A 23069-nucleotide genomic window follows, 5' to 3' on the forward strand; every position below is an offset into this window, starting at 1 on the left:
CCTATAACGGGGATTTCTTACGTCTTAACAAAGGCCTATTTTTCAGCGCTGCCTCGCGCGCAACTTATCGAATGAGAAGCCACGCATGCATAAATCATCCCTTCGTCGAGTTAATTAAGTTTTCGCCTCGGCCTTTCGCCGGAGGACGCGGCCGACTCCGAGAACGAAAGAAAAAAAAAAGCGCGTACACACGCGTCAAAAGTCGAGCACGGCGTGCCGTGGATGGAAACGTGACAACGCCCCCCAGACACAGGCGTTTTGTGTTTCCTTGAGAGTGGGTTCTTGTGTGCCGCAGACTTCTCGGTCCGTTAGTTGTCGCGCACACACCCAAAATAAGGGTGGAGGCGCGATGCCCTCGACATGTGCGCTGTGCTGCTGCGCGAGATGATTGTGATTAGTGGAACGTCGAGCATTCGGTGCTCGTTGTTTATGCCATGTTTTCTTCCGCGTCATACCCCGTTGCCCCCTGATATAGACGAGGGTGGTTTTGTATCTAAATTGCGTATCTGGGGCCTGTTCCCCGTGCGTGCACGCACGTTGCCATAACCAGGCCACACGCCGCTCCGATCGGCCTTGATTGCGAGTCGATAGCGGCTCCGCGAACTTCTTTCGGGCTTCACCCCCCCTGCTGGCGTCCTTGAGTGGCACTCGTTGTCGATTTGACAAGCGAGGGAGCGCCGCTCTCTCGTGCCGCGTCCTGCAGGTCTCGGTGCAGTGTGTATTTTCGATTCGCCGCCGACGTTGACCGCGTTTGTGGAGGGGTCCTTGTTGCGTCATCTGGCGCCTTTGCAGAAGGTACAGCTAAATTCTATCCGTTCTCGCCGAATCCACTAGTGCTGCGTCGTGTTGTTGATAGGCGGCGCTTAGTAGGTGGCGCTTTGTCGGGAGCCCCCTAGCTAGTTTTAGGGGCGAAGCTCCTTACGATCTAGGGCAGTCCATCTCTACGGCATAGTCAACACAGCATATTCGCACAGATAGACAGATGGACGGACGGATGGGCGGATGGACGGATGGATGTTCGCTTCTCCCACTCATCATCATTCACTACGTGGATATGCTGTTTTCTACTCCCTCGTCCCCCCCCCCCTCTTAATTCTCCTCCTGTAGCTTTGTTTTTTTTTATGCCAAGCCGCCATGCATGTTGAAACCCGTTATAATAGGAGCGGCACCACATCAGCATCATAATCATCATCATCATCATCATCATCATCATCATCTGGAGGCTGCGCCTTCGCGCGCCTTTTCCGCCCATATTCTTTCGCGAATTAGTCACAGTATCGTGAAAGCGAGAACTCCACGGGTCTCACGATTCAGGATATTTTCGACATTTGGCGAAACCTGGCGGTGGTTCGTGAGAACTCACGAGAGGTAAAAAAAAAGTAAAAGTTAGAAGTTCCTCCAACGACAAGTGACAGTCAAGTTATTGTATGTATTCTGTCGGCGTACCAAGAGCCCCCATGACCTTGACGTCAAGTGAAGCCATCAGTGATGCCACATCATGTGTCGCCGAAATTTGTAATTTCGTGACATGACGTTTCATCTTTTTTTTTATTGATATGATATATAAGGAGATGTTGGCACACAAGTATGGCGCCGGCTACTCCTTAGCCCTTGAGTGAATGCTTGTACTAATGTTGACCGCGAATGGTCAGTTTTCCACTTCTAGATGTTTTGTACGAAGGATGTATCGCTGCAGCAGCGACCATCCGAAGTGTTCCTCCGCGCTTAATGTTTTCTTCTTTTTTCATATCTTCCTCTTGCTGCCTTCGTTGTTTCCCTTCATTTCCCCCTGTCCCTGGTTTCTGGCGGCCGGTCGCAGTGGAGCTTTTTTTTTATTTCCGGAGTATGTTGGAAAAGCCGGAACTTGCTATGACCCCCGTCCCCCACCGCTGCGTCGCGTGTCGCAGTGGCAAATTTTTTTTTCCCCGCTCACTCGCCCTTGTTGTATAGCTTCTTTCCGCGTTTGAGAACAAAACGCCCTTTTGTACCGAGATGACAAGGACGTTAAGCGTACAGCCACTCGGAAAAACAAAAACAAAAAAAGACAAGAGAAGTTACCGCCCGGCACGGCGGATATAGTGACGCGCCGTGTTGTAAAGCCTATAGCCGCATCGTGGGACTGCTGGTCTCCACTATGCGGAACTGCTATAACCGGCTTTCCGCCGGATGTTGCTCCTCGGGAGACGTGCTCGAACGTGCGGAAGTATCAGCAGACTTCGCACATTTTCTTGTTTTATCACTATGATTATTTTTGCTCGTTTCTTGTTCCCTCCTTGAGTCCCGTTAGGTGGTGAGCTTTCGTGAGTTTTTTTTTTCCTTCTTTATTTTTTTTTCTGTGGAGTACACTCAGAGAGGACCTTGGGATCCGGTCCTCCATTCACTCTCTTTTTTTTTCGTCTTTTTCATAATTTTCAGGAGTTATACTTATTCCCCACAAGCGCAAATAAATAAATAAATAAAAAAATTTAAAAAAAGCTGCACGTATACAGTGCAGACAGGCCAACTTCCCGCAGCACCAGCGCATCTGTCTCGATCCGTCTCCCGCTGTGATCTGGCGAGTATATACGGTGCCCGGCGCGACGGTTGCCGCAACTCGCTGTGACTCGGTGCGAGCAGCTTATGCATGTATGCGGTATCATATATTGCGTATAGGCCGGTCTGCCTTACATTCCCCGCGCACCGCAAAGTTGGCCGGGTTTCCGCATATTTGTTTGGCCTTATCGGCGAACGCTAAGCCCACCAGGTGCCTGTTCGAAGCGGGTCGACCGAACGGGCTGAGGAGCAAGTTAACTACGTGCGATGTGTTCGCGAGTAGCTATAGCGAACTTGTAGGTTCTATAAGCCACCTTGAAGGATTCTCGTGTTCACGAATGCCAAACGTCGGCAGCCGCATACTCTAAAACACATGTACGCTAGCCTGTTTTGCAACTTCACGCGCGACGACGTCGTATATTTCTCTCATCCACGTTCTCGACCCTTTGCGACCGTAAATTTATTTATGCGAAGGTCGCAATAGGACGTGCAACTGGTTACCGCGTTTTCTGCCTGGTTGCTGCTGACTCAGTGGCATGCTTACCGGCGGGCCTGCCGAGATTTTTCAATACCGGAAACACTGGTATTTCTTCCTCCTACAGTTATCTCGTTTATTTTCTCTTAAATTGGCCGTTGAACGGCCCTGGAGGTTGTCATTTTCTTCTTTGTTTTTTTTTTTTTGGTAAAAGTTTTCATTTCGTCTTTTACCTCCTCTATTTTCCGAATAGTTACAAGCTCAAGTTTTAGACTCATCGTTCTGGGTCACCATTAGTGTATCAAGTCACCAATGCATCGGTTTTTTGTTGTGTGCATTATCGAAATAACTACTTGCTTCTTTGCGCATTGTTGAAAGCTTGGACTGCGGGTGCCGCCTATGAAAACGTTGCATAGTCCGCTCATTGCATTCACTATGCGCTGCCAATATTCACAGTGATGCCCTTTTTGAAAGGATTGTTCTATGACCAATAGTCGCAGATTGACGGAGTATAGGGTGACGCTGTCGAGGGCGCATCTCTTCTTTTTCTTGTTTGTTATGACATATTTCGTATAAGAGACACTGCAGACGCTGATACGAATGTGTTCAGCGCTTCTGCGCCTTTACTTGTGCAGTTTGCGCGCGGTTTCAGTGGAGACATCAATGAAAGATTTGATTGAACTCGTACCTCTCGTTACGGCTGCTTATATGACGTGATGGTAGCTTCTTGTTGGTACAGTAGTACAGTGAAATACTGAGTGTTTATTTTAGGAAGCACTTTGCGAATTGCGAACCCCCCCGCTTAAATGGCGTTACGTTGAATATAACTGCGATGAACCAACTGGCCCAAATGAAGCTTTTGTTGCTGCGCGGGCGTCAAATGAACACTCTCCGCAGTTGTGATCGTGTGCGCGAAGACGCAGCTATAGAGACTGTCTACGTGCTCCTCGCAGCAGTATCACGGGGTCAGCAGCTGGCATTGCTAAGATACTGCGTGGGGCGCCGAAGGTTTAGCGAGTCTTATATGTGTTCGATACGTGCATGCCGTTGAACTCGGCAACCTCACGGACGGAGGGAGGTCGAGCGATCGCGAGGCATGCCCCAGTGTGATGTTGCTGGCATATATCAGGCACCACGTGTGTCTGTGTGTGTGGGGGGGGGGGGAGATGGGGTGAGATGGGGGCTCCTGTGGGCGTCATGCACCAGATTCGCGGCGTGGAATCTCGCTTTCCTTGCGTCGGGTCGGGAGATTCCACTGCCGCCGCCGCCACCTGGGCGATTCATGAACCTCCGTGGCGCCGTTGGCGGCGCGATCAGATTCCACGTATAGCGTTGTGCCTCGCATGCATTATATGCGTGACCCGAGCACGGTGCCGAAGGTATCGCATCACGTCTCTTGGGGGTCCTGTATGGCGGTGCGAGTCCTTTATCGGCGCTCGGCTTCCTCCTCGCGAGAGGGTTGTGGGCACGTTTCGCGTTCCTTTTACTTTTAAGCTCCATATGAGAAGAACTGAAATCGGGGACGACCAGCGAAACGTCCTGCGATAGTGACTTGTCATGCGTCCGCCTAATCGTTTCCTTCACTTCGATATAGTAGCCCAATGGCATTCACTACACTCGTGCAGCCGTAGCCTCATGAAACTTCGTCGTAATTTTTGTCTCTCCCTATTTCTACTGTTGCGAGAATCGGGTGGCGCGCTGCTGACTTTAGGTTTTAAAAAGTCGATTCGGCATTGTTTTACGGGTTCTTGAAAACGCAAGTGGTGTCTGTAACTCTTGAAATGAAACTATTCTCCTTGGAAAGAAGAGGATGGAGTGGTCGCTGGAGTCAACATCTCATCATGCGGTTTGGTCTATTTCAAGGAAGTAGTGGCCTTGAAGAAGGCAATGCCACTTGTCAAACGTCGGCTACAGCTGCTCAAGGATTTGTCATGTCTTCAAGCCCCCACGTTTTTTTGAACTCCTGTTTCGTTTCGATGTACGTAACCCTGTAATATCATATTGGGTGGTTGTTGGACTCGAGCGTTAACTCTCGGACTCACTGAGACGAACAAATTAAAGAAAAGATGAACGTGATCTTGTTTTTTTTTATTTCATTTCTTTAACGATGCGACCCAACACGCCACGCCTGCATTTCTTTAGATATGGTTTCTGTCTTTCCTGGTAACTCCCAGAGCAAGCTCTTGCGTGCAACGTGCGAATATTCTTCTGTGCGCCAGAAAAGAAAGATATACGGCAAACAGCATAAAATGCCGGTCCCGCTTTGCATACACTCAATCCTGATTCATGCGTTCATTCTCCGGCTTTTGTCCAATTCCAAAACTTTGTTCGATGCCTGTCCTCTTCGACGTGTTCGGACGCCGTCGCTGCTACGCACAGTCTTGTCTCGACGAGCGGCTTCCGTGACTTCGGGCCACGTGTATAGCCTCCTGACCATGTCGAGTGGACACAAAACTGTGAGATATCGAGCGAAACCCTGGCGCCTCGGAGAGGGTCAGACACTCGGGGTGGCATGGCTTGCAGCCCGCGGCGTCGGTCGCCGACCACGCATGTTCGTCGTGTCTCTTTCTCCTCGCTTCGCGATCGCTTTTAGCCGTCATCATCGTCGTCGCGCCTTCTCAACGGCAAGGCCTCACGTCTTTAGAGCTGGTCGTCGGTGCCTCAAGCGGCCGGCCATTGCAACGGCCCAACCCGCGCCGCGGCGTCGACCGACAGGGTCGTCCACTCGTTCGTCATCGATCGTGCTGGCCCCGGGGCTCTTCTACCCCCTCCTTCTCGTTAACTCCAAGCATAACGCGTTGCGTGTGCAGGAGAAGGAGGGAACACCAATTCCCTTCCCTACTCTCCCTCGCCAGCCACCATCGGCCGTGGACGCTGCCGCGGTCGCCGCGTGGTGATGTGAATTTGCTGCTCATTTATAATTGTCGCTGCAGGATAGGTTCGTGTGTGCCAGTCCTAGCTGCGCCTTCTTGACTGTTATATATATATATATTTATTTGTTTACCCCGCTCGTCGTCGCCCAGTCGGATGCGACGCACCGACCGTGTATGTACTACGTGCAGCTGCCTCGTGAATGATGCGACCGCTTCCGGCTTTCGGGTCGGAAGTGCACTCGAGTTGGGACGACCCTTCCGATGCTCAGTGTGGCTCCGGCTGGTGGCCCTGTGTGTATGTTACTCGCTGCCTCAGAGATGCCTTGCGTGGGTATTATTAACGGCCTCTTCTCTGCACTGAATGACCAGCTTGAAGTGCTTTGCAGATTGGTTTATTCGATGCCGCAATTTGTTAGATGGCGGCTGCACTTTCATTCGTTTTTCGGCCTGTCTTGTCGATATATCAGGGGAGTGTAATTTTTTTTTCGGTGGGGATTCAGCCATTCATTTTGTATGTTCGTGCGTACGTTTTTATGTACGCGTTGATGTATACGCAAGCAAAACTGAAAAAGAATGTGGGGGGGGGGGGGGGTTGAACCCTGCCCCCTTCTTCCCTGGCTAGGCCTCCTGGTTGGTATCGTATAGCTGTCGCGGGTGCAATATATAGATATCATCTTTAGTAGATTTTTTTTACCCGCCCTGTCCTGTCCTCTCTCTCTCCCGCTGTTCGCTGGTACCCGTAAGCGCTTCACGACGTTTACATAACGTAGAAGACCGGAACCATGCTTGGTTTAACTGTGTCTTCTCTCTTCGTCGTGCTCGACCTGCGTGCTAACCGGGGGGCTTAGTACAAATACTGTTGATTCGGTTGTCGCTGACGACGTGTACAGAAGGAGGGTTCGTCGATTCCGTGACAGTCAAAAGTGCGCGTTCCGTCGACAGCTGACTGCTCACTACGCCATCGGCTTGGCCGGGCCTTTCAAGAAGAAATCACGCGTGCCGTCACGAGTTTTCCTGCCCGAGGGGTTCGCGTGCTCGGAACCTCGCGCGAGGGCCAATCAACCGACGCACGGCGGCGCCCATTCCTTCCGAGCCAAAGGGGGGCCACACACACGGAGCCAGGGCTTGAAGGGAATGCCGTTAGCGCTCGCTTCCTGATGCTACGAGGCGGCGTGCCCGGGCGTTGTCGGGGCGGCGCACAGCGCGCTTTGTGTTCCCCGGGTTTCTTTTCTGCCGCGGCGGCAGAGGAAGCAGCCAGACCTCCCCGTCCCCCACCTCACCTCTCGTTGACGACGATCGGTCGTCCCTCGCGCTGAGGGTCCCTGGGCGGCGTCAGCGGAGGACGGTCGCGTGAGGAAGAGTCGTGACTTTCCCATTAGGACGCCTCGTTCCCCGAGTCCATTTTTCTTGTTATGCCATCTCTGCCTCGCAAGGAGTCGCCGTGTCTTCTGCTGCTGCGTGTTTCGCTTGTTTTGCCTGCCCTTGGCAGCGGTGTTTCCCTTTCCGTCTCTTTACATCCTCACGGTCCTTTAGCGGTCGTTTGTCTCGGCATTTGCTTTCGTCCATCGCTGCCGCTCCGTCGACTGCGGGGCTTGCAGCGCTTCTACCACAGCCTGCCATGGTCGACGTCGTCTTCGGAAGAGAGTCGTATACGTCTGCTACGCACCACTCCTCCCGCCTTTGCGTCTTCGCGTGCTCGCTGGTACTTTTGAGTCGCGTCTCCGTTGCGGCTCTTGCCGCTTCCTTCCTTCCTTGTGGCACTCCTGTTGCTGATGGCTGCGAAGACTGGGGGCTTCGAGGAGCGCACCTTTCTTGGCGGGAGGAAGTAGACGCGATGACGTAATCTACTGGCAGTGAGTGCACACTTGCAGCGTCACGGGCTTCGGGAAAGTCGCGTACAAGTGTTCACGGTTCATGGAGGAAATCGAAACACATAGTAAACCTCTCGACAGAATTTTGACAAATTTCTGTCCCGGCATGCCGTTAAATCAGCAATGGTATGGAGTAATTTGTATGCATTGTCCTGCCAATCGCTGTGCGTAATAGTCGTTCGCTTGTCTCATATGTCACCTGCAGTATATCTTCAATGCGTTCGAATTCAACACTAAATGGGATCTTGCTGGGTGGGCTTTGCGCTGGCGCGATTTCATCCCATTTACTGTGATTCGACGAGCCTAACGCAAGGATTTTACCTTTGCCATAGTGTGGTTACTTACAAAGGCTAACCCATTCAGGTGCGTTTAGTCTCAGCCGCCGCGTTTAGGTTAGAAACAGCGAAAGGCGCGGGCTATCCATTCCGTACGTCTTTCACTGTTGATTCGCGTGCATTTGTGGACATTCTCTCTCGTTTTAGTCGCGCAAGAGTTTGGAACGAAAATAAAGGAACGTATCGTAGGATATACGTATTGGTCGTCAGCCCGTTGAAACAGCTCGGCCGAGAGAAACGAACAACTCAGCGAGGACGACACTGTGTGAAGTCTGCCGCGGACCTTCAACGCTCGCGCCCCGCGACCATTGTTCTTGAAGATGGCGCCGCGTACAAAATGACCGTTCTGTAAATACATGCATCACACGTAAACGCGGCCGTATACACCGCGGGTGGCACGCATCAACAGGAGGAAAGGGGTCGACCCTGCGCACCAGTTAGCTGTTTCCTGCGCAAGACGACGGACGGCCGGCTTCGTCCTTGGCGGCCATTGTCTAGCCGGGGCCATGCGGGCGCGCACTGCAAATGAGAAACAAGAAACGCAGACCTGTCGTATACGTGTACGCGACGGCGTCGGGGGGGGGGGGGGGGGGTTGTTACAAACACTCTCGAGAATTGGCGCGCGCGCTTTTCTCTTGTTCAAAAGCGCCCCACCTCGATCAGACCGCCGCGGTGCGTCGCTAGTTTTTTCTTTTTTTTTCCTCTCCTCGGAGGAGGAGAGGCATTCCATCAAAGGAGGCGAAAAAGAAAAACTGGGACGCGGCCGTCCACTTTTCAATCTCCGCCATCCTTGGAGCGCCTCTGCCGCCGTTTGTCATTTCGGTGTCTCGCGGGCCGCAAGCGTCCCGCTGGGCAGCCGCCCCTCTCTTCACTTTTCTTTTCCGACGCTGCGCGGCGCACCTGGCCGCTGTTGCGTCGGCGCTTCTGGCTCCCGCCTGCTTGTGTGTGTGTATACCGCGACGTTGTTACCGTATCGGTGCGGGCATAGGCCGACGCTCTCCGTGACTACACGAGAACCGCGCTGCGATCGATCACGTCACACGCGTTGTCCGATCTGGTGGAATGATCAAGTTCTACGTGACGCCAGAGGATAGCCGTCATGGCTACGAGTGGCGCTGGCTAACACTCGCTGGTTTACGTTCACAGCAATGCCCCACAAAGAAGCACCGCGGGAGGACGTCTGTCGGCGGTAGCTCAGTTGTTATCAACGGACGGTGTTATCGGAAGTTGTATGTTCGGTCCCTATTGTAGCTTTCTTTTCGTCGACTTCACATTCTCATGTCTACTACGACGCAGTTAAGGCCACCCAAATAACGTACACCATATCTCCCTTGGCTTCCTTGTCTGTTGGCTTTTGATATCGGTGTCCAAACTTTGGTGGTCCTTGCTGCATGTGTTTGCACCTTGAGCTGTGTGCGAGCTGCCGATTCTGTACAACCGGAGTACGCTCGCCTAAAATAATCTCACTGGTAGTTGTAACAGGACATCGTTTGGATTCCCTTTTCTGCTGGAGCTGCAGCGTCGTTCGTGTGTGACGTACAAAGCTCCTATGGCGCGGATGTGCATGTTGACATGGCACTAGAGCCCCCCACGACCGCTTCTCGTGAACTGAAGGACTAACGGTCCGCTGCGTGCGTGCCTATGAAGAGCGTAAATGTTTTCCCTCTGCCACTTCTATAATTCCCTTTCCTATGTGAGGAGTCCTTGACTTGGGCCTGCCTAGTTACTCGCTCCCCCCCCCCCCTCCTCCCTTCCTTACCCTGTCGCCTTTTTTTTTTGTCATTAATAGCCTGAAAGGATGTGCACGCTTCAAGTAATCGAGTGTAACGGACATCGCAGAGCATGTTGCACGAAAGGGAATTCAGTAGTGATTTCGAACTGTACAGGCTAGCTGTTCGAGGGATGCATATCCCTCTGCCAGGCTTTCATACACTATGTAGTTTGATGTGTGGCGGTGATACCGCACATTTGAGGCTACGCAAGTATCATTCCATGTTAAATAAAATGCACACGATCCGAAAAAAAAATATGGCTGGCCGAGTCACTCTAGCACTAACAGTACTGAAAGTTGGGCGAGTTGGTACTCATTCATGACTTCTTTGCGCAAACACGTACACGGACACAAGGATAAGAGGCAAACAACACGGGCGCAAACTCACAACTGGTTTATTTTGAACAACGAACTGTACTTATATCTTCACGTAGCCCACACGCCCCCCCATCGGTGGATCCAGGAACAAACGAGATAACCTAAAGAAAGCTTATTCAGCGCTACGTCATGATAAGAACCACAAACGACAAACATTGAAGAGTTCACGCATCTGCAGACGGATTGTTGCACGTGCCTTTTAAAAAATCAAATTCTTTATCGGACAAGGTGACGGAAGCTTGGCTAACACATTTTTCTCCCATGTTTCTTGTCCGATAAAGAATTTGATTTTTTGAAGGGCACGTGCAACAATCCGTCTGCAGATGCGTGAACTCTTCAATGTTTGTCGTTTGTGGTTCTTATCATGACGTAGCGCTGAATAAGCTTTCTTTAGGTTATCTAGTTTGTTCCTGGATCCACCGATGGGGGGCGTGTGGGCTACGTGAAGATATAAGTACAGTTCGTTGTTCAAAATAAACCAGTTGTGAGTTTGCGCCCGTGTTGTTTGCCTCTTATCCTTGTGTCCGTGTACGTGTTTGCGCAAAGAAGTCATGAACGAGTCACTCTATGTGTACGATGATTACATGATTATGGTGGCTAATACGTCTCTTGCAGATTACTGTAGCCTCGTGTACAGCCCAAGGCAGTACCGTATATTTCCGCATTTAAGGTGCGACAATGTGTTCATGTAGAGTGAAGTTTGTGTGTACGGCGCACGCGTTGTACACGTGCAGTTGCAGTACCACCGCGATGGCGACACTGTCGCAGCTTCGTCCGTGACGTCACATTGAGTGACCTCCCCCCCCCCCCTCCCTAGTGTCGTGCCGTGATTTGCCTATTCATGCGTCGTCCGTTTAACCTCATTGCCGTTCACGACGGAGGGGGGGGGGGGGGGGGGATCCGCCTCGCGGAACTGTGCACGCTCAATCCTCTTCGAAATACACGGCGCGCCGTGTGTCATCTTGCACGAGACACGCCGCGACAGCGGGGACTTATGTGTCACCGATCGCCTTGTTGGTGTAGCGGATAGATGATCCGTGCCACGTTACAACCTGACTCACATGCCTTTCTCGGTGGCTGCGGTAATCCGTTCCTTTGGACGACACAGGGGAGATAAAAAAAAAAAAGAAAAACATAAACGGCGCTTAGAGACGGTCGAGGGTGAAACACGATACGTGATAACCTACCCTGAACGTTCAAATGATTGTATACGCAGAGTGGGTCATCGCTCGCGTATTAACGTATCTGATTTATTCATTCCTACGCGGCATCAACTTTTCCGTCATTGGGATGAACATATGGTAAGATTTCGATTATACAGCGCATTTCGTATACAGTGAAATAACCATAAGACTAACGTCAATTAGGTTAGCTCCTCGGTTGCAATAACTTTTATGTAAATCTCCTGCCTAAGTGCCATAGAACGCTATGATAATGTAGTAATGCCCCCCCCCCCCCCCCCCAGTATAATGAAAATGTAATACAGCGGTCATTTTAGCTCTACGGACATCCAGAAAACACCATAAAATTCCTCTCACAGTCTCATGTGATATTAATCACGTTAAGTACAGCCGCACATTTTATGGCACAGTTTTACGGTGACCTCCGCGATCAGCTCCGCCGAGGGTGCCCCACCATAGCCAATCTCGGAGACCACAATTTTAAGCTTACAACGGCGCCTCACTTCCACGTGAGTAAAAGCGGACCCAAATCCCAAGTGCACAGGAGCAGCAAAAGCATACTACATAGTTCACTAGGCGCTCAATACGCACAAATTTACGTTCAACTAAGGAACATGATAATGAATGGATTGAAGTTTCATTTGATGAGCACCTGATGATACCTTAGGCTTGTGGAGACAAGCTCCAACATGTTTGTTCTCGCTGAGCGAATTTCCTCGTTAACAAACTTCCTCTGAGGCCCCTTGCAGTGTACACGTAGCGCAGACTCCCTCCCTCCCTCCCTCCCTCCTTCCTCCCTCCCTCCCTCCCTCACTCACTCACTCACTCACTCACCGTCTTTATTTCTCTTTTCTCTGCCTTCTTCTCTCACACTCTGTCAATCAACACATCAAGCCATCGCTAATTCCGAGCATCTCGAAAATCCTGGGATCGCGAGTTGTACACTTCAGCCATAAAAATCACGTGCCGTATACGTGCTGCTTGTACTGTGCGTGCCGACTGATTGCACTTGCACACTGTCGCGAAGCAAGCGAGCTGGCTCCACTTCTTCATTCATTGATCGCGCGAGGAGGGCGACAAGCGAAATCACACCGCCGTGTCTCGGAACGCCGGCATCGAGCACATGCCTATAGCTGCACATCGACCGGCCCAAACTGCGACGTCCCGCTCATTCTTTCGCCTCCAATTTTTAATGGGTCGCTGCTCGTCGTTTGCTGCAGTTCCGTCGCGCTTCGTGCGCCAGAATTGCTGTACTTTTACTGTTGTATTTTTTTTTGTTATGGGTGTGTCGGGGAAATTTCAGTTTTGCTTTGTTGTGAAGCTGTTTTTTAAACGGCGTTGGAAAGAAGTTTGGCGTGCGACCTGACAGGTCAATGGTCGGCGTTACTACGTTGCTGTGACTGCTGCTTTAGCCGCGGGATGTTATGACGCACGCAATATCTTCGTACCTTTTAACACCGAGTCTGCAGGTGAAAGGCAGTGCTGGAAGCACTTGTAACATTGCTGATTCGGCGCATATGCGTAATGACCTGCTTTTATGTAATTGGTCGAATGCAAACTCCTTTTTGTTGTTGTTGAATGTGCTGGACCTTATAGTTCAACGAAAGGAATCGAGACCGATCGGGATAACAATGGAAGCTCAGGGACACTAAACATGGTCGGACCCAATAGTTTAAGACTGAAGCCGGATGAGTTCGCCCAGCTCGTGATAATCAGTTGTTACATGTCTCATTTTCATTTGTTAAGCGTCGTACGTGGACTCGCCTGCAAAGTGTGTGGTAGGTCTGCGCAGCGACGGTCTATAGGAATCAAACGAGTGTTCATCGATCAAATCAAAGTATGCCTATAGAAAGAACCAAGCATTGCCGGGAAACGGTCCGTCTCCCGGAAGTTACGTGCTGAGCTGGCTGGCCTTTCGACATTTTTAGATGCGGAGCATCTTATACCGTCACCCCCGGAAAATCTTTTCAGGCCTGCGCCCAGCAATTTGACGTCATTTCCGGCCGGCCGACTCTCGGGGAAGCCGCAGCGGCAGCGAGCGCAGCGCGGGCGGCGGTGGTGACGGTTCGGCGGTGTGGTGTTGACGGTGTTTCACGTTTGTTGCTTTCCGTTGTTGTTTTGCGGCAATTTCGTTTCCGTGCGTGATGCTGGAGTGATGCGACAATGCCGAATAAGTGTTGTGTACCCGGATGCACCGGCAACTACAAAACAGGAAAGAAGACACAAGTGCTTTCCTTCCCTAAAGACGCCGACGCTCTCAAACAATGGCTACGCGCCATTCCTAGGAAGGACTTCGTGCCGACTTCGTGCACTAAGGTAAGAATTTGAGATGCTCCTGTTCTTAGCTTGTCGTTGCTTGTTCGGGTAGAAATCACCTATGATGGGAAATACTTGAGCGTGTGGCCGCCGGGCCTCGCGAAGCGCTGACGCCAGCAGCGTTCGCAGCAAGGATGGTCAGCTGCGCTTTGTTCACTAACAGTGCCGTGGTGTCGTCCATTCTTGCAAGCTCTCGGTGGAAGCGCTTCGTGGAGTGCGGTGACATCACGCTCCCGTGTTTCCTTTCATGTTGCTTGTACCGCTTAGCGCAGCGCTTTTATTTAGATGCTTGCGAAACGTAGGTAGACTTTGTTTTAGCTACACGGACTGTAAACGCGGTCATGCAAACGGGAGTGCATTTTTTTCTTTTGAGAAGTGGCGTCTCAGACGTTCTTGAAACGTTTTTGCAGGTGTGCGCGAATCATTTCGACGCTTCATGCATTGAGAAGACGACATCGTAGACGGATCCAAGGACAGGGAGAGTTATTGAAGTTGCACTCCCAGTACCACGGTTGCGTCCTGGATCTGTCCCAACGGTATTTTCCGGCTGTCCGTCCTACCTATCAGTACGAGACCAGAGCACGAGAGAAACCCCTGACGCCAAGAGGAGCCGACAAGAAGCCTCCCAACTCGCCCGTGCTGTAGAAAAGTCGCTGGCGTCATATGAAGCGGAGCAAAAACGAGACCGGTTTTCGTCCCTCGAAGAACTAAGGGCTCGCCTGCAAGGGGTGTCAGTGTCTCCAAAGTGGACTGTGATTCATAAAGAAGAGTGCTCCATGTTTTTGAACATTATCGACTATCGCGAACCTTGTTTGAATGCGTCATTGACCGTGTTTGCAAACCTTGAAGTCTTTGCCTGCTATCAAGGTTCACCAATCAAGAACCTTGGTAGCGCTGTTGTACCAGACTCAGTTCAAAAAGCAAGTTCCTTGTTGGAAATTTTGAACAACCTGTCGATGCTGTCTGAGGAGCGCTGCACTTATTGCCACCTGGCTCAAGCAATACATTCCCTTGTTTGAGCCTTGTTTCCAGTTTTGTATCTCTTTACAAGTTGTTAGCTTTTAAAGGTGCTGTACTTTTTTCTTTTTTTTTAACTCGAACTGCCTCGGTGCCCACTGTAGCAGTTGTACAGTCCGTTTTGGTACCTAAGCTGTGTACACTTTCCTTGTGCACTCTGTGTACAGACATGTTGTGCACTGTGATTTTTTTTCTTAGATTTTTGTTTGATTTTTTCCCTAGGACATGCACCTACCTGTGGCAGTACAGTTACTTTTCTTTCTGTCATTTATCATGCTGTGGACCACAATGTAGTCACCAGTGTTCTTTTGTATTGTATTTTTTGGCAAGTGTTTGAACCTGATACCTTGTGTTGCTACTGCTACTATGATAAACGAATGGTATGTTTTCCTCTAACCTACAATTTAAATGAAAGTGTGCTTTTTCTGTTCCAAAGCTCGGGGATGTTTTTGCTGTTACAATCTGTTTTGTTTTCTGAGTTTTATGTGGCAAGATATTGTGTTTTGTACTTATGGCATATTTTCAGCATTAAGGGCAACATCTTGTGTTGCCTGTCGTCTGCCTGGACCGAGAACAATGTGCACTGTGATATTTGTACAGACGGCGTCTGGCTGTGATAAATAAATACGCATTATTCCATTCACGATATTCATTATTTCTTGATACCTTGATAAGTTCCCCCGCAACGGTGGCTCAGTGGCTAAGGCGTAGCGCTGCTGAGCACTAGGGCGCAGTTTCGATACCCGGCTGCGGCGGCCGCATTTCTGATGGAGGCGAAAAGCAAAAACGCCCGTGTGTACGAGATTTCGGCACACAATAAAGATTCCCAGGTAGTAAAACTTGATCCTGAGCTCTCCCCTACGGCGCGCTTCATCGCCTGCGTTGCGTCGGCGCGTTAAACCATACAATCAATGGATACCTTGATAAATCGTGCGGACATGGTGTCAAGGAACCTCGCCCGAGTCGGTAGGCGTGAAGGGCGCTCGCGGCTGGCGCAGCCACCCAGCGAAGGGCGGCCGGCCGGCCGGCGCGATGTGACGTCGTCGACGTCACGTCACGTGACGCGCAGGCCTGAAAAGCTTCCGGGGGTGACGCTTATACTCGCGCCTTGTAGTGCGCCGTCCGCACCGCTTCTCGAACATTCGACAGCTGACGCGCGCGCATGCGCCGTCGCGCCGTCGCCCACTCTTCCACCATCTGTGCATCCCTTCCTCCTCTACACACCGCGCGCGCTTCACTCTTCCACCATCTGTGCACCCTTCCTCCTCTACACACCGCTTTCGACATCTACAATTCTCCTGATTCTCCAGTGGACGCGCATGTGGCGTCGCGCTTCGAGAACATTCAACAGCTGACAGTGCATGCGCCGTCGTGCTGTATATATACTCAAGGTCGGCGCTCACTCGCTCAGTTGCCGCTCGTCGGTTGGTTTGTACGGCGCGTCGACGTCCAAGGTCGCGGTGAAATGAATTCCAACGAATCCACAAACACAATGATCGACGTCCCTTCGACCAGCGCCGCCCTTTCGCATACGTGTGTACGTGTTCACTCATTTAACACCCCCTCCTACAACCACGTTAACCAATTTAGCCATCGACCCAAGTAAGTCGCAATTTAACACCCCATTTCACAACCACGTTAACCAATTTAGCCATCGACCCAAGTAAGTCGCACTTTAACACCTCGTTAACCAATTATATGGTCCGCATCCTCCTCAGTGTTCCCCCGAGGGAAGCTGCGGGCAATTTTTTTTCGTTAAGCGAAAATAGTCGACTTCAGGAGGAGTTGCCCTGCCAAGTTGTTCTGTGTGACGAAATGCTGCCTTGCCCGGCTTGTCGTAATAACGCTTCATCCTAGTTTATTTTCCCAATCCCATCTCCCTCCATGCCTGTTGCGAAATACGTCTACACAGAACCTCTTTCACTGGTATTTTTTTTTTTTGCTTTTTTCGGCTAAACTGTACCTCTTCGTGTTGCACGAAGAAAGCCGTCCGCAGTTCTCTCACTTTAAGAACTCGTCGTGTTCCTTCCTCTTCATTCCCGTTAACGTGCTGCCGGAGCCGCCGCTTGTAACTGACTTTCGAGTCGAAAAGAAAGGGTCGGTCCGCATCTTTCACTCGCTTTTGCTTCACGCCTTTCCTTCGTCTTCTTCTGTTCCGTTGATCTTCAACTCGTGTCGTGTATCGAGGACGGAGCGAGCGAGTTCACGAGCGCTTCAATGCGTCCGGCTTTGTTCGGCGTGACGAGCGGGCGACGCGTTGAGTGGCCCGCCATTGTTAATGCCCGCGTCGCCGCGGAAAACGAAACCGCATATTTCTGCAGCGTTCGCTCCTGGCGCGCGCGTGCACCTTTCTCTGCAGCATCTCGCATCTCCCTCGCGTTTTTTGTTGCCTGCTCTCTTTTTCCCTCTTCTCCTTTTTTTTTTTCGCGTCTGGTATTTTTTCTTGTTCTTCATATCCAAACGCGCCTCGCGGCTAGTACACGAACTCAACGGGCCTTTGGCGTGAGCTGAGCGCATTTCGCGCTCGAGAAAGAAGGGAAAACAAGGAAAAGAAACTGTGCTAATGGTTACATTACACTTGTGACGACTGCGCCGTATAGTTCTCGTCGTGGGACTTCTCTCTTCTTGACGTTGCTGCTTGCCTCTTTACACCCTTGTTTTTTTTTTTCCCCTGTTGTTGTTCGTGTCTATGACTTAGAGGTCGTCACGAGGGAAACTGTGTGGTTGGTCGCTTTCGCACCTGTTTCGTCACTTTGTCCGTTACGCGTCACCCGCGGCGTAATGGTTGCGATAGGCGGAGCGCCGCCGCCGCCGCCGCTGCCCGGCTCTGCTGTGTACGTGTGAAAAAAGCTGTTGTTGCAGACTAGAAGACCCATAGCCTACTATGTACTGGCTGGGTGTTTTTCGGAGGGCGTGTGCTTATAGTTTGATGGTCGCGTCCTGTGGATGTGGAGCACTGGGGGAATTGCTAGAACAATGAAACAAAAGAAAAAAAAAAAGGTCGTCCTTAAATTGACGGAGGACCCCCCTTGAAGTCGATTCTTAGAAGCTTCAATTCGCACTTTGTGTGACCGCTGCAAGTACACCAAGAGCGCCGTGGTATACTCGGAAAGCTTCTGTATCGAGGGGGGGGGGGGGGGGGATAAAAACAGCGCGAAAAAAAAATGGAAGAGAAGAGACGCGGAACTCTGGACGAGCGCTGTACACTGGACGAGCTCGCTACACTGGACAGCTCTCGTCCAGTGTTCCACGTCGTCCTTGTCCTCATCTTATTGCGCTGTGTTTCTTACGCTAAGCATGCACCAACTGGTCAGTGCTCCGTTCTCGTCTCTTCTATCCCCTCCTGTCATTTGCGCTGTTAAGCACTTTCTTCGTGTACCATGCAGCACCAACCAGCCCAATCAAGCACCTCTTTAATGTACCACCTCGCCCATATCAACGGGTTGCTTAAGAAGTTTCTGTAGCCATACCTGATGCTTATGTTGCTTTCAGGCTTCTACGCGTGTACACATATACTTGCGTGTCTTCCAATTTCGATGAGATTCGATCATTGCACATTTGCTGTCGACTCGCTCGTATGGTATGCGTTCATTGTCACGCATGCATGCAGTCATGTGTTCGTACTGTTGTTTATTGAATGTATTTTTGTTTTTGAGTTCTCGGTCTAGTGCTTCGTGTCTGAGCTGCATTGACTGAAAATTACGTAGCTTCTCGAGTACTTCTTTTTTTTGGTCTTTAAGGGTTAACTTCCATGCAGTATCATCTTTTTCCCACTGCTCACGTGGTGAGCTTGTGGAAATTTTGTAGTTTGCGCAAATCATACATGTCTTCTTTGTTTCACTGGAACGTTTTTGTGTCAGAATGTTTCGCACATGAATAACGTGTGGTCTTATGTATCTTTGGGTGCGTGTGGTCATCGCGACATGCCTAACCATTTTGTTGTACTCTTTTTTTGTCTTTGCAGGTAAGCTTTGATCTGTTCTTTTGGACAGCTCTGAAAGCATCGTTCGGCATTCTTCAGCGTGGACAGACGTTTTCTGGACTTTTGGGTGAGCCGTGACACCATCTACAAGTTAAAGCGAGCTGTTCCCGACCCGCGTGTTTTTTAAATATTTTTAAACAAATCAATACACCTTGTAACGCCCATACGACTTTTGAATTCACCAAGTGTTCTTGTTCGTTTCAAGTCTTTTTTTTTTCTTTACTTATTGGTAACTCGTCCTCGGTGTCTCCACTAGCTGTCTTTAGTTCTTCCGAGGTTTTCTAGCTGAGTAACTTTCTAGTAAGTTTAAGTTAAAAGTCTAAATCTTGATGGGGTGGCATATTTCCGCATAGGTGCTCCTGATGTGAGATAGACTATACATTGGCAACTTTGTCGGCAACTTGTTATACGCCGGGAACTTCTCCATCGGAACTCCTGTTATTGATAAGGACCGCTTACACTACAGCTGTTCATAAGAAACAAAAGATCAGCTATCTCAGAGGCTGCCAAGTCGGCTAGCCCATTGCAACAAGCCGGCTACGGACGAAACGCCTTGCGAATGTAGCCACAGATGTTCATGCGGTGTATTTTGTTTCGCGCTCAAGTCGCAGGAACTGTATTATAAGTCTTCGTACACATTGGCGCCTGTTTTATATTGAACGTATGCCAACATGTTCAATGGGCAGTCATCCTAAAAGGAACTACTATATATTGTACGAAACCCTAGATTCACAAGAACACGAAGTACAGAAAAGTGATTTCTAAACTCAATTTAACAGATAATGGTGCCAGGCCGAGAAAGCCGCCGTCATAAGTATGCCACAAAAATGTCGCGAGTGCCCCTTGGCTTCTCCTTCGAAGAGAGAATACTTTCCGGCACGAATGCCTCGAATGCGCGGATCCTATGTATCTTTCTTACAAAGCATTCCATGTTTGTGTCTTCCAGCCCACGTTTGGCGACGTTAACCGGCTGTAAACCGCTTTCTTTGTTCCAGTCAAGTCTAACGGCATATGTATGTTGTTAACTATCGCTCTAGAATAAGAGGCAGACGCTTTTCAGCGTATAGCCGAACTGCGTTATAAAGAGTATAACAGTGCAGCACTTTAGTGAAAATCTTGCTTAACATATATGCATGTAACTTGCCAGCTTTTCCCCCGATTATGCACGTTACTTTCGTAATTGTTAGCCAAGTAAACTGTGCATGTACTCGTCTGTTTAGTCGCGTCAGCGTCATGAATGTACGTGCACTATGGTATGTTACAGTCAATGTAGTGGGGGTTGGTCAATATGAACGGAAGTTACGCTATCCAGTATAACCGCTCCAGGATTACCTGCGCCACGAACCGCATTCTTCGGCGAAACCCGTATAGCACTCTCTGCGCAACATTACGCATAAGCTTTGATGGCGGGGGTCGTATACGCCGCTTCGCGTTCCTCGTTCGTCGGTGATGACGCCGCGGGTCGCATAAGCGTACACGGTACAAAGTGGGTCTGGCACGGTACGATGCCTTCGTCGGCTTGCATGCCGCGAAGACCTTGCCTGCAGTGCGCCTTGCATGCCACGGTGGCCATGCCGGTTTCCCGCAGTGCATGCGAGCCGGTCGGTCGCCGATTCGTTTGCGGCGAAGGCTCGCGTTGACCTCGATAGTGATTGCCCATTGTCTGCGCCTTCGGTCTGTTCTTTGCCTAACCTCCGGCACGACCTTTGGATAACCCGCGTATTCAGATCGACCGGCGGGGATGCTTAGGCCCCGTGGTCTCCGAGCCTGTAGGTACGCGCACCCTATACCGCGTACGTCCGCCGTGAAAATGGGGAATTGGCCCGATCTGATACGCCGCGCTGTGCAGCGCGGCAATCAAGACGTATACAAACGCGCGCCGCCCTGTAAAACAGTGGGGCTAATCGGCGGACCCGCCGCCTTATTCGACAATGAAACGGGCTCGTTCCTTTTCAATATGAGCGTCTTGATCGTCGCGGTTATTTTATGTAGCGGAGGCGCGCGTGTGGCGGCTTTTATATCTGGGGACCGCACACGGAGAAAGGAAATATAGCATCGTTAATTGCACCCTGCATCTCTATATTTGAGTGTTGGTATAAATACCGTTGGAGTCCGCGCGGAATAGAAGGACAGAGAAAGAGCGCTTCCATGCAAAGGGCTTCGATGGAAGTGAGATATTCAGGTGGTTCCGTTTTGTTACTCATAGACAAATTCCACCGGACTTGCGTCACGAAAATGTGGTTTCAATGCTGGGTTTTCAATGGTGCATGTGGTGTTCTCAGTCAAGCAACGCGAAAAAACAAAAACAAAAATGGCATACCGACGAACTGCGTCGCGGTTGGATATGAGTCGCCTCTCACAACTTACGTTTTGTTTGCTGGCGCACATCTCAGCCCTCAGTGCTTATGGCGGAAGTTACGTGCCGACGTCGCTATAACTTTACTCATAATGTCGACATCGGCCTACCTGTGCTTACAAACATGGAATGGGTCTATAGGCATGCACTGTTTTCGCCACACGGCGAGTGAAATTTGCATGTTGCGATAAAGAACGTTTTTGGGCAGCAGGGATCAACGCCGGGGTGTTTTCCAGTTAAACTGCGGATTTAAGCATTCTTTCGTTTGATTGTTGGTTTGTTGTTGTGTAAGAAAAGAAAGCAAGAAGAAAAATGAAAGAAAAAAAACGAGATCAGCTTGCGTCTTTGTGTACCACATAGGAAGAATATGTTTAATTCGTGTATGTATAAATATATTTTTCAATAGAACATGCCTTAGGCTAATAAGGTCTGCACGTGCGATCTTATACCCTTTACCAGGTTGTTTGAGATTAGAGGAACTCGCGCCACTGACAGAGTCGTACACGTTGTAACTAAACATGGCTTATAGCCATTTGATCGCTATGTTGAAACACGCGGGCACAGTGATGGTATTCAGTTTCGAAATATACTGCAACATCCAATATCCTACGAAAGCACCCTTCTGCTAAACCGCCTAGCTGAAGCCGTCTCACTCTTCACTTATTCCACTGTATCATCAATATTGCTACGATATATATATATATATATATATATATATATATATATATATATATATATATATATATATATATATATATATATATATATATATCGAGTTAAATGACAAAGTCAATCGCTCTGCGACCTCAGTGTCTGGCTCCGCAGAAGAATCGACGACCCCAGAGTCGCGTCGTATATGGCGAGGGCTCACACATAGCGTCGTCGACTACAGGAGGGAACGCTCTCTGCTGCTCGCCGAACGTAATAGCGCACGTATGCAATCAGCGCGTTCGTTCTGACCGAGCGAGCACGCAATCTCGGCCGCGAACGGTAACGGCGAAACGCTATAGCTGGGGGCTGCTGCTGCTGCTGCTTGCTTATTCACTCCCCCTGGGTTTCCGACAGATGGCTTTCCTTACGGAACACTCGACCTCCTCCCTCTCTTTACTTATTCTCTTCTGCGGAAGCAATCGCGCCGCGGCGACGGACGCCGTCATCAATGTTCTGCGGCTCTGCTTCAGCTTCCCCCTCCCTCCCTCCCTCTCTCCCTCCCTCCCTCTCTCTCTCTCTCTCTCTCTTTACTTCTTTCTCAGACGCGGAAGTGTGCTTTCTCTGTGTGGTGAACGCTCAGTGTTTGCGCTTGCGTACTCTTGACTTTGGATACACTTGGTAATTTCCCTGTCTGTGTCACGCGCGTTTACACGGGCATATGCATGTGTTTCGTAACTGTTTGCCCGTAACCGAGTACTTTCTTTCTTTCCTTCTTTCGTTTCTTTTATTTTTACTCTTTACCGTACCTGTTGCGGTAAAAGTGGCTGGTGCGCTACGCCTCGGTTAAATTTCGATTACTCGGGCTATCTCCCTATTTCTATTACACGGAGAAAGAAACAGAGTGGACCGCTTTTATTCGAAATCTGTTGAGCGTTTTTTTTTTTCTTCTTATTTCGTTAGTTTGCCCGACGCCGTAAGTACACTTTACACAAGATTGTGCAGTTCTGTTTCCTCCATATGTCCCTGAAGAGGGCAGCAGGGCCACTTCGGGGTAATACAGACAAGAAGACACACTGCTGTAGGTCACGCAGCCTGGTGGGCTGAAATATGGCGACGTCGACGAGCTTTTTGTATGCCGGAGCATTTACATTAAGTGTGTATAGATGCGCGTAATGTTTATATAGCTTATATGAAGATTGGTGCGATACTAGCTCCTTCAAAGCTATACACATATAGAAATAGTCTCAGCTAAGGTTAGCTGCATGCGACAACCTAATACATAGGGCAGTTCTATTGCGTTGACGCGCCGGTGATACTGCATACTGCAGACA

General features: G+C 50.1%; 1 protein-coding gene and 1 long non-coding RNA gene across 15 annotated transcripts in view; both read left to right on the forward strand.

Annotated features, from left to right (window-relative positions):
- Positions 1-23069, forward strand: part of Eph (Eph receptor tyrosine kinase) — a 352202-nt gene that overhangs the window by 68171 nt on the left and 260962 nt on the right. For 12 of the 14 annotated variants that reach the window (XM_075889157.1, XM_075889159.1, XM_075889162.1 and 9 more), the window contains exon 2: positions 18714-18798. The exons of the other annotated variants lie outside the window; for them this stretch is intronic. In XM_075889157.1, coding sequence (XP_075745272.1) covers positions 18714-18798 — 85 coding nt within the window. The remainder of the gene's footprint in view (positions 1-18713; positions 18799-23069) is intronic. 14 annotated transcript variants of the gene reach the window in all.
- LOC142802752 (uncharacterized) lies at positions 13475-15392 on the forward strand. The gene is made up of 2 exons (XR_012893977.1): positions 13475-13732; positions 14143-15392. It is a non-coding gene; the product is annotated as an uncharacterized LOC142802752 (long non-coding RNA).

This window comes from Rhipicephalus microplus, chromosome 3 (assembly GCF_043290135.1).
Source record: "Rhipicephalus microplus isolate Deutch F79 chromosome 3, USDA_Rmic, whole genome shotgun sequence".
Lineage (NCBI taxonomy): Eukaryota > Metazoa > Arthropoda > Arachnida > Ixodida > Ixodidae > Rhipicephalus > Rhipicephalus microplus.